Source organism: Polypterus senegalus, chromosome 17, assembly GCF_016835505.1.
Source record: "Polypterus senegalus isolate Bchr_013 chromosome 17, ASM1683550v1, whole genome shotgun sequence".
Lineage (NCBI taxonomy): Eukaryota > Metazoa > Chordata > Cladistia > Polypteriformes > Polypteridae > Polypterus > Polypterus senegalus.
In genome coordinates, this window is record NC_053170.1 from 24835069 (window position 1) to 24847217 (window position 12149).

The 12149-nt window shown below is 39.9% G+C and overlaps 1 protein-coding gene across 3 annotated transcripts in view; it reads left to right on the plus strand.

Annotated features, from left to right (window-relative positions):
* The window catches only part of LOC120517079 (peptide methionine sulfoxide reductase MsrA-like), a 178140-nt gene extending 168030 nt beyond the window's left edge, over positions 1-10110 (plus strand). For all 3 annotated transcript variants that reach the window (XM_039739166.1, XM_039739168.1, XM_039739167.1), the window contains one exon: positions 9381-10110. In XM_039739166.1, coding sequence (XP_039595100.1) covers positions 9381-9557 — 177 coding nt within the window. In that variant the 3' untranslated portion in view covers positions 9558-10110. The remainder of the gene's footprint in view (positions 1-9380) is intronic.
* The last annotated feature ends 2039 nt before the right edge of the window (positions 10111-12149 follow it).

A 12149-nucleotide genomic window follows, 5' to 3' on the forward strand; every position in this document is an offset into this window, starting at 1 on the left:
GTGTTCCATCTGCAGACTTCCATTCCAAGTAGGTCTTAATTGTGTCTGTTTGGAGTTGTTTATTGGGCTGAAGGATGAAGGTTGTTTCCCCTGATGAATTCAGATCTTCTAATATTTCTTAGCAGTTTTCATTCGATCTGTTTTGGCCAAATCCCATTACACCACTGGCTGAAATGAACCCCTAAACCACAAAAGACTACCTCTGTGCTTCACAGAAAGTAGTAGAAAGGCATTGACCTATTTTTTTTACCAACTTCTCTTCTTCTTCTGGCTACTACTTCTGTCTTTGTGAACTACAAGTTTCATATAAAGACTTATTACTGCATAAGACTTCCTGCCACTGGTTGTCACTCCATGATTTATGGTCTTTTCGTGTACCACAATCTCTGCTGCTTGTTGTAGTTCCTGATGAATGGTTTCTTAGCTGTTGCACACTGTACAAGACCATTTCTTTTAATACATCTTTGCACAGCCAAAGTGTGTATGGTGGATCCAGATGAATACCAGATGCTGAGTAAGCACCTCAGTGAATTTACTTGCCCTCCCTTTGGAAGTGACCTTTAACCTTGATTCATCAGAGCTGCCTTTAGCTTTCACTGTTTCCTCATACTTGCTTATGATGCCTTAAATATCACCATCTTGAAAATCTGATTTAGTGTAAAAGTGCTTGTCTTGTTCATGCTAACCTATGATTTTGTGTTTATCAGTGTTAACTTAGCCATTTCCAAACCTTTACTTGTGGTACCTGTGGCCACCAGGGGGCTCCAGTTCCCCAACACCCGACACAAGCAGACACAGGCACAAGTCCAGCAATACACACAAATCTTTCTTGATGTGGGAAACGCTTTCCCCTTGTACACCACCACCATCAATGCACAGTACAAAGCACAATGAAGCACAGTCCAACACAATAAAGCACACAGCACTTTACCTTCTCTCCACCTCTCTCTTTCTTCCACCTCCACTCCTCCCTCAGGCTTTGTCCTCTTCCTCCTGACTTTGGCTTTCTGAACGGAGTGAGGCGGCTCCTTTTATAGAGCACCCGGAAGTACCTGACGTGTCCCGTAATCTCTTTCCGGGTGATGACAGTCCTGCAGAGAAGGGCTCAACAGTTCCCCATGTGCCACCGTAGCAAGCCAAGGAGACTGCCCTCTGTGGTCCCGGGGGAGGTACTGCCCCGTGCAAGCTTTTTTTCCAGGTCCATCCCTTAAGAAGGCATCCCATCTGGGTAAGAGTCCCGGTTGTCCATTACACACCCCAGTATTTGCAGTTACCATCCTGTGCCTCCAGTTTTTTGTGAATCTGCACCACTAGCTGTTATTTTACAGCATGAGTTCATTTCTTGGCTTATATTTATTTGCTGTTTTCGATTTAATTCCTTTCAGTTCAATTCAATTCAATGCAATTCAAGTCAGTTCATTGTCATTGTAACTGTGCAGGAACAGATACGATGAAACAAGTACTATGTGTTCTGAGGAAGTACAGTATGTTCCTGATGATGTTAAGGGATCTCTACAAGCAGTGGCTTTGTAGGTGCCCTGTATGGTTGGTAACTAAGTGCCAATGATGCACTGGGCAGTTTTTACTACTTGCTGCATGATTTTTGATTAGACTTGGAGCAACTGCTGATCTATACTGTTACACAGTTTGTCAGTATGCTCTCAATTGATCACCTATACAAGTTAAATGAGGAGTTAATGAGACAGGTTAACACTTTTAAGTTTCCACAGAACATACAGCTGCTGCTGGGCTTCCTTCACAAAGAGGTTAGGTGTGAAGGGAGCAAGGCAGGTCACCCGTCATGTGGACATCTAGGAACTTGAAGCTGTGGACTTGCTCTGCCTCAGTCTCATTGATGTGGATAGGATTGTGACTACTGCCTATCAGTCTTCTGAGGTCCATGATGATTTCCTTGTCTTTGTTACTGTTTACAGCACTCGTGTACACCAAACACAGGATCTCTTCGTGTCTTCTCTTCTTGTTGTTATTTTTGAATTATTTTTCATATTTTTATGCAATTCCAGTTATGTTTGTCGATGATTTAGTAATTCCGTAATGTCATTTTCATATTATGTCCATTCTTTCCGGTTTGTGGTTGATACCTCAAGGAGAGATGATTCTGTTGGAGAGACGCCCCTCAGTATTTATTGAGCCAGGAAAGACAGTCTCAGCAGTGGGGCATTGAGTTTGCAGTGGAGTTGTTTGTAAGTATTGTTTTTTCATTTGTGTTTGCTGGCATTGTGATCAAGGCCATCTTAACAGCATTATAGTCCCCCAGGTAAAGCAGTGCACTGGGGCCCCTACCTACACAGCCACTCAGCAGGTCACAACATACATAGATTAGCATGGGGCCCCCGGGCAACTGCCCAGCGTGCCCATGCGTTAAGACGGCCCTGATTGTGATTATTATTTTTCTTTGTTTATTGGATTTCTGCTGCTGGATCATATATTGGGGCTTGTTTGCTTGACCTTTTTGCTATTTTTTGAGCCTTTTTTATATATTTTTCTGTTCTGTTAATAAACGTTTTTCTATTGTAAATATTTTTTTTAGTTAGTTTCTCTCTGTTGTACAGCATTTCTAGTATTTTTAAACTTTTGGTCTGTGTAGGCCGAAGCCACCTGCTAGTAGAGTAATTGGGAAAATCTGACATAGGTGAGACCATTTCAGGGCATATTAAGGAGGGTCCTAGCCTTTCTTTTGAGGGCTTTTTTGGGGGGCTTCACTCACTGTTTTGCCATATCTGGAATTCCACATAGTAGAATTAGCGCACCTGTTTTGTTTGTTTGGTCAACTTTAACAAATATAAGAAGTGGGCATGGTGCCTTGTGGTGAGGTTTGGGAATCAAACCAGTATTGTTCCATGAATATATAGAATAATTTTTGTTACTTTGTATTGGATTGATCTTTATTTTAGTTTGTTTTTTAACCTCTACTTTACTTGAATCACGTATCTTAAAATAGTCTTTTATTCCTGAGCTTTCGTCACTTATCAGGTATCATCATTAGTGGAAAATGATTAGACATAGAGACAAATGAGGAAGAGGGGGTAGTTTGGTATAAAAAGACTGGATTAGTAAGGTGAGGTTCAGATGGTGTTAGTCTTAAAGTCTTTTTTTATTATTTAGATATTATTCCTTTTAAGACTGCTTATGCTGGGTTCATGTCCAAATGTCTCTTAATGGCATTTTCATTTGATAGTCACAATTCAGCCAGCTCTCTGGAACTCTTACTGTTTGCCTTGAATCTCACTTGCACTGTGTCCCAGTCAAACGTGTGCCCGGTTGAATTGGTATGTGCATATATCAGAGACCAGGGATCTTTCCTTCTGACAGCATTGTGACTTTAAGAATAACACCCACTACCTTCCTTCCTCATTTGCTATATATTGCCTTTGATTCCTATATGTCTAATCATTTTTCTCTGATGATGATACCTGATAGATGTTGAATGCTCAAGAGTAAAAAACTTTTTTAAGATATGTGATTCATTTCTCCCTTTATGGATATCTATCTATCCATCCATCTATCTATCTATCTATCTATCTATCTATCTATCTATCTATCTATCTATCTATCTATCTATTATGTAGTGCCTTACATATCTATCTATCTATCTATCTATCTATCTATCTATCTATCTATCTATCTATCTATCTATCTATTATGTAGTGCCTTACATATCTATCTATCTATCTATCTATCTATCTATCTATCTATCTATCTATCTATCTATTATGTAGTGCCTTACATATCTATCTATCTATCTATCTATCTATCTATCTATCTATCTATCTATCTATCTATCTATCTATCTATCTATCTATCTATCTGTTTTTGTGTGTGTGTGTATGTGTGTGCGCCTAAGGACTCTTCTTTTCTGTTATGTGTATATCTATGTTACGTAATTGCGTTTTGCACACCAAACACACAACAAAAGCAGGCTTGGACACAAAAATAAAAAGCAGAGTCTTTTATTGTGAGAAACTCACAAGTATGCACAAGTTCAAGTTCAAAGTTTATTGTCATGTGCACAATAAGTTAAACACGTTTCCCTGTACTATGAAATTCTTTTTCTTTGCTGTCCACACCAAATACCAAAACCAACGTATACAGATAAACATAAATAATAAGTAGCAGATAGATAATAAGTAAAAGAGGCAGCATAAAGTATAAAAACAGAATAGAAATATAAAGTGTAATTGTGCAGGTAGGTGTGTGATGGACAAGTCAAATACAGTTGTGTGAGGTAGATAGAATAAGGTGAACCAGGGTTATAAACTCCAATTAGTTATTTAGGAGTCTAATGGCCTTGGGGAAAGAAAGAGTTCTTTAGCCTGGAAGTCCTGCATTTCATATTTCTATACCTCCTGCCTGAGGGTAGAAGTGTGAACAGTTTATGTTAGGGGTGGGTGGGGTCCCTGGGGTCCCACCCTGAGGATCGAGGAACTTCTCCTTCGGACTCTGCAGTTGTAGATGCTCTGCAGAGAGGGCAGTGGGGTCCTGGTGATCTTCTCAGCAGTCTTTACCACTCTCTGCAGGCGTTTGTGGTCCATAGCAGTAGTGTTGCCGTACCACACGGTGATGCAGCTGGTCAAGATGCTCTCAACAATGCAGCTGTAAAAGTTACAGAGGATCTTAGTCAACATACCAAGCTTCCTCAGCCTCCTCAGAAAATACAGCCGGTGCTGGGCCCTCTTGACCAGCTGTGTGGTGTTAAGTGTCCAAGTGAGGTCCTCACTGATGTAGATGCCCAGCTGCTTCTAACCTTTTCCACTTCAAGCCCTCTGATGAACAGTGGCTGATGAGGTCTCCTCTTCTTCCTCGTGTCTACTATCATCTTCTTCGTCTTGCCTGTGTTGAGGGTGAGGTTGTTGTCCTCACACCATGATGCCAGACTGTCCACTTCCTTCCTGTAGGCCACCTTATCCCCACCAGTGATGCATCCTATCACTGTGGTGTCATCTGCAAATTTTAGGATGATGTTATCTTTGTGGGAGGCGACACAGTCGTGGGTGAACAGGGTGTAGAGGATGGGGCTGAGGATGCATCCCTGTGGGGTGCCTGTGTATGTGATAATGGTGGCTGAAGTCCTATTACCAATCCTGACAGACTGGGGCCAGCCAGTCAGAAAGTCTAGGAGCCAGTGACAGAGGATGGGGTGCAGGCCAAGTGCAGACAATTTATGGGGGATTATCATGTTAAAGGCAGAGCTGTAGTCAACAACGAGCATCCTGATGTAGGAGTCTTTGTTCTCCAGATGGGAGAGGGAATAATGTAGTGTGCCCGCGATGGCTTCTGAGGTGGGCCTGTTAGGCCGGTAGGTATACTACAGGGGGTCCAGAGTGTCCGGTATGATGCTGTAAATGTGGGCCAGCAGCACTCTCTCAAAACACTTCATGATGATTGGAGTGAGTGCTGCCGGCCTGCACAAGCACCATACAGCATAATTCTTTTCTTTCTTCTGTCTCTGTCACTGGTCACTGCCTCCTCCGCCTTCCCCCAGATTCTGTCTCTTCAATGTGAGGCAGGCAACTCCTTTTATGCACCACCTGGGAGTATATATTGTCTTCTATACACGTGGTCTGAAAGCACTTCCAAGTGAGATTGGAGCCCCATAAAGTAGAGCTCCCCAGACCCTGCAGCACCCCCTGGCGAAACCCACGGAACCCAACAGGGCTGAGCCAAAGAACTCCATGTCCCATGATGCCCTGTAGGAATCCAAGGCACTGTTGCAACCAAGGAGGGCTGCCATCTAGCGATCCGGGGGAGGTAGAGGGCATCCCAGTTGGGTAAGGATGCCGGTCATCCCCCACAGTGTATTGATTTATTCTTATCTATTATTTTTGGTATGTCACTTTTTTCATTCTTATTTTGTCTTTTTCTAATTTGTTTTTCTTTTCTGTTAGGTTTTATTTGACATCTTGTAAAGCACGTTCAGCTACATCCTTTGCATGAAAATGTGCTACAGAAATGAATGTTGTTGTTGCTTATTCCACTGTTGTATAGTGTTTTCACTAGGTAGCAGCAACAACAACTTTTATTTATATAGCCCATTTTCACACATAAGTGTAGCTTAATTTATTAGTTGTAATGTGCTTTATAAGTAATAAAAGCTATGAAAGATGTAAAATGGAAGAATCCCTAATTTGTAATAGTTAAAATGGTAAAACCTGATGTCCAGTTTAATAACATATGCTATGATCAGACGATCAGATAATCAGACTGGAGAGGAAAATAAACTCCGTATGTTAAAGCACCAATGTGGGGTGAAGCCTGTCTAGATTTTGTATTTTGTAATAATCAGGATAGAACTGCTTGGGTCAAGGGACCATAATAAAATACAATTCTCTGTACTTTGGAAGAGTGAGGATGCAAACATTAAAATTGTTAACTTAAACTTTGTTAGGGCAAATTTTGAATAGATGTGACAAAATCTAAAAGAGATAAACTTGGAATTACTGAAAAGAGGAGGCAAAGACAAAAGAAGTTATTGGTAATTTGAAAACATATATATTCATATTTACAACTGTCTAATACTTGTAGTCTAATAAATGCAAAGCTTTAAATTTGCTATTACGCCATATTAGTTTTAATCATTTACAACAAACTGGTTGGGTTTAGAGCAACACAACATCAATGGATGCCCAGCACACTGTTTATTATCCTGTTGGAATCCTTAAACAATTCGAGAAGCTCCCAAATTCTAAATATCAGTTTGTCTGAAAAGTTCAAACCACCATTAGATTTTTTGCATCATCTAAACAGTTAAAATTGGGAAACTGTACAAGTTATTGTTACTGTTGTCACAAAAAGCAGACACAAGAGTCATAAAAAGGTTTGGGGCAGCCACCCATATAATATTTCTTAGCTGCAAATGTTTAAATTGCTAGCATTGGTGTGCTCAGAACAGAGTCCAAAACAGAACTGATGATGTTACTCAAATATGATGGCTTTAAAGGCCAGAAAAGGAAGTGAAGTCATCGAGGGCGGAAGCGGAAGGGTCCTCTTCCATAGGCTCAGACCCAGACGTGACGTCATCAAAAGGGCCGGAACAGGAATTTCCCATGAACGGTCTGCAGGAAAGTGAGAAAAAAGGTCAGTGCACTCCGCCACCCCCTGGTCCGACGTGGAATTACTCTCATTTAGACCCTTTAGCTGACTCCTATGCAGAAAACGAAAATCAGCGTCTGTTACATGTAAACTGTGCTCTAATAAAGCCACTGCATTGATTGCAGTTAGTCGGCAGATAGCAACAGATGACAAAGCTTGCAGTGAAGTGGCAGTGCTACTACCTTGCAGTAAGGAGACCAGGGTTCACATCCCAGGTGCTCTCGGCATGAAGTGTGCTGCTCACCCTCTGTCTGCAGTGGTTTCCTCCAGAAGATCTGATTTCGTTCCTCAGTCCAAAGCCATGCAGGCTAGGTGGACTGGCGTTGCTAAATTGACACCGACTTGTGTGTGAGTGTGTTCACTCTGTGATGGACTGATGCTCCGTCCAGGGCTTGTTTCCTGCCTTGCACCTGATGCTTGCTGGGATAGGACCCAGCTTCCCTGCAACCGTGCTCTTGATAAACAGGTTCCAAAGATGAATTAAACGGATGACTGATCTATTGCACAATTTGTACAATGTTTTAAGCAGCAATGGCCTTATGGTTATCCTGATTGTAAACACTTTCTTGCCGCCTTGTGGCTGTTCAAAGAATAGCACATAGCTTAATTATCAAAGTTGAACTGTTCCTGTGCTGTATTTGTGCTGTTACTTATTTCGAGGAAACATGAAAAATATTAAGCAAATAACATTTGATGCATGTACGGCAAACAAACTGTTGCATTTTTTGGATTTCACATGTAAAGGGTAAAAAACTACTGTGGTCATTATTGTGAGGTTTATATGAAAGTCAAGAGTATCAGGAATCATAAAAGAGACAACAGCTGAAGGTAGATGTCCCGTTCCTAGCAGTCTCTCTTTGTATGACACTGAAGTTTATAAGTACAGTATGTGATTTTATATAAAGAGCTCTTTGCCCTGAAGCTGCTTAATAAGTATTTTCTGAGAGAACTGACAAAGAAGAAAACTCCTGAGCTTCATTTTACTAACAGCAGTGCCACAGAATGGAAGGAGTTCAGGTTAAGGGCACAACAACCCACTCTCCACAGACTCCATGATGCTCCATGTTTCTATTTCATTGTAATGCTCTGAGATGACAAGTGGTAGAACAACTCTATTCCTTGTAGAGGTAATAGAAGGAAATACGAGCTTACATCAAGCTCTGTTAAGATGTGACATTATGGAGAATCAACAAAACTAATAAAAGTGGAGTATACAGATCATCCATAATGGATTCTACATTTCAGACAGCTCAGTTTCTTTCTACTTGTTGTCTTCATCTTACTGGCAACTTTCAAGTGGCTGCTGGCATTCAGCTTTCCTTTTGAATTTCTCTTATTTAATGCATGAGAACAATTGTGGCAAGAACAGGCCATTGACTCCAACAGCCTTATAATTTGTTTGAACAGCTCACTAATCTCCATTCCTGTTACCTGTGGTGTCATTCTGCGTCTGTGATATCAAATGCCAGGTTAAAGAAACAGATTTATTCCAGTAACTAGAACACATTGGGTAAGGTAAGACATGGCATAAAGAAAAATACTTACATGTCCTTGCATTGGTGTAGTGACGTACAGTATGTTGTAGGGTTGTTGTTTTGATAGAGCTGCTTAATTAATTTTTAATTAATTTTTTCGTAACTTTTCCCCAGCTTGCTTGTGTTTTTGTTAATGAAGACTAGGGGACTCTGCCCCCTGCTTGCTACGCTCACCAAGATCGGCAAGAAAAATTTCAAATCCCACGTTTTCCTGCGGAATGGAGATAAAAAAGTTTGTTGCATTATAAGCCAAAAGTGACCGATGCTGTACAATGACAAACAATGTGAAAAATGTCCAAGGAGATAGAAAAACAAAAATCTCACGTCACTCATGTCATGCAATCTACATGTCAGTTATCTTTTTGTATACTCAAAGCATGCAAATCACAGACATTGTTTTGCTAAAATATTGTTAAATAGACACATGGGACTGTCTTTTTGAATTAAAGATAAATAAGACCAAGATTAATGGTAAATGAGGGTAGGAGATGGGTCTTCAACAACTGTTAGTGCAGATATAAGCGCAAAGCAGTCCAGGGTCTGTGCATTGCTCTCTAGTGATCCCACATGTCGTATGAGTACCTTTCTATTCAGTACATGCCAAATATAATTTTAATGTAATCATTTTTGGTAGCTGACCTGCTGTGCCATCAATAGTAAGTGGTTCACTAAAGGAAGACAGAAGCCTCTCTTCATCCTCGTCCATTATCTTGTTCTTTTTCATCTCTTTTAAAGATGCTGAATGAGAAGAAGCTTGGCACCATCACCACAGAGATCAAGGAAGCGCCAGAATTTTATTATGCGGAGGATTATCACCAGCAATATCTTCACAAAGTGCCTAATGGCTACTGTGGGCTGAAAGGCACAGGTGTGAGCTGTCCAATTGGTCTGAGCCAAAGAGAAGACCTCTAGTTTGCCAGCAGTCAAGTTTGGAGTCTTCTTCACTGATGGCATGACATATTGTGCACTATGCTTGGGGATTTTTTAGTTTTATTTAACTCTAGAAATATTTGATGTAAATTTCTCCTTTTTAAAATGATATTGACTCTGAGTGGAGGATGTTTGAATACCAAGCTCCTTTGAAATCATCTCTGGGCCAAATGGGCACGTGCTAATCAGAGTGAATACATTCTAAGATACTTATTCTGATTGTTAAAATTATTTTCATATTAATCCAATCAAATTGTTTGCAAAACAGACTGTCATTTTAAATCATTTATTTGCTGGAAAGGATAAATAGTTAGTAGAACTGGCGCACTTTCAAGAAAAGTTGTTGTCTTCCTTATTGTGCCTTTTGCCACTTTAGGTTGAGCATACTGTGGTAACATAATCTATGCGTGAAATGAAAGAAGTCATGCAAGGTTAGAATCCATAAAAAATATTTTAGGTTTAAGAACAGGTAATCAATTTCATGCTTTCTTTTAGTGTACCTTTATAACAATAAAACATATGGGACTTTTACAGTGACATGAGTTAGAATATCAATTGTGAAGCAGCCTGAAGACTTTGGTAAGGAATCAGGCCAGATTTAGGGCAGCTCTGACGCTTTGTTCACTTTTGGCCTTCATCATGAAAGTTAGGTTTTCATCTTGCACGTACTACTGGCACCATCATGCCACTATTTAAAAGCACTCCTTGAAACCTCCCAGTATCAGTCTTTCTGGGAAGTACCACTAATTCATTCCTAAGGCTATGTAATTTCCAGAAATCCTACATTGTTCAAATGGAGAAGGTTTGGGGCACATGTCAGTATTAATGATTTTGCCAAAATCTTTTCTAAGAGCAAAGCATGGCATTTTCCATAAAGTCCAGAGGAACAATTGAACATCATCTACAGGGATCTGTAGACCTTACTCTTCTTGGGTTAATGTTCATCACCTCACCATGAGACAGTTCAAATATAGGACCCATGGTAGACTTAGAAGGACAGAAGCAATTGCTCAATTCAGGGTTATCATAATGCACCAGGGTGGTCCTTATCAGCTCTTAGAAAATATTCTGCGGACAGATGTCAAAGATTCACTTGGGCTTTTGTATGTCTGGAAAAAATACTAACACATCAGCATTATTACAACCATCACTCTAAAGGGTTCTTATGTGGAGATTATAGTGTCATGATTCATGGATACTCTTCTGTATCGCAATATGAATTATTTGTCATCCTTGAAGGGACCATCAATTCTACTGTGGATCAAAGAACTGAAGTTGAAGCACAAAAGGGTCTTTGCAGCAATAGAAACATCCAGAAAGCATAAGTATGTCCACATCAGGATGTCTGAAGAAAAAAAATGAGAAAAAATCACCAGGTTTGGGAGTCCCTCAGTGAAGGTCCAGACCTTAGCATCACAGGATGTTGTGGTGGGGGACTAACAGGAGTGACGGGCAAAGAAAATCTTCTAAATGTGACCGAACTGAAGCAGCTCTACAGGTAGGAGTGGGACACAAAACAACAATTTTGAATTTACGATGTTACAATCAACTATTAAACACAATTAACTTTTCTCATTGTATTCTGAAAAATTGTCAGAAATTAATGAATATCACACAATTATATTACTTGTGCTCTCACTATGCCATTTATAAAATGTAAGGTTTTGTAATCTGATAACATTTGCAGGGGAAAATTTGCAATAAAAACTGTAATACTGTACAGTAATTTAATTGACTCAATAAGTGAAATAAATGAACTCAAATTTGTTATAGACAAAGAAGCGTCCTGAGCTTGCATACTGTAATCTTTTTAGTTAGCCAGTAAAAGGTGTCATTCTTCTTGACTTCTCACTACATCCATAATGGCTAACACGATAAACATCCTAGTACTCCAGAACCTTCAGAAAGTATTTAGACCCCTTTACATTTTTTATGTTATGTTGCAATGTTATGCTAAAATTGTTTATTTTTTTCTCTCATCAAACAGCACTCCATACCCCAGAATGACAAAGTAAAAACTGTTTTTCAGGAATATAGCGAAAATTGAAATATTTCTAAATGTCTTATAAATATAAAAATCATGCTGCTGTGCTTTCTTAATGTAGAATAAGAGAAGAGAGAAAAAAAACGCCAGCTAATTAATTGAGATCAGTGCTATCAGGCGTTGTCTCTGATTATGAATCTGGTTGAAGCAAAAACCTGAAGCCACAGTGGGCCCCCCAGGACCGACTTTGAGAATCCCTGGTCTAAAGCAGGGGACGCCAACTCCGGTCCTGGTTGCAGGTTTTCATTCTAACCCTTTTCTTAATGAGTGACCTGTTTTTGCTGCTAATTCACTTCTTTTGAACTCATTTTAATTGACTTGCTCTTGAAGACTCAGACCCCTTAACTGTTTCTTTTTTCCTTAATTAGCAGCCAAACAATAAAGAGATACAAAATGAGCCAAAACAACTGGTGTCCATCATACAGTATCTGAAAATAAAGAACGATGAAGGTCTCAGGACCCCAAAACATTTTAATTCTGCTCTTAGAAATAGAAAACTAGCAATTTCAGAAATGTCTGCTAATGCACCA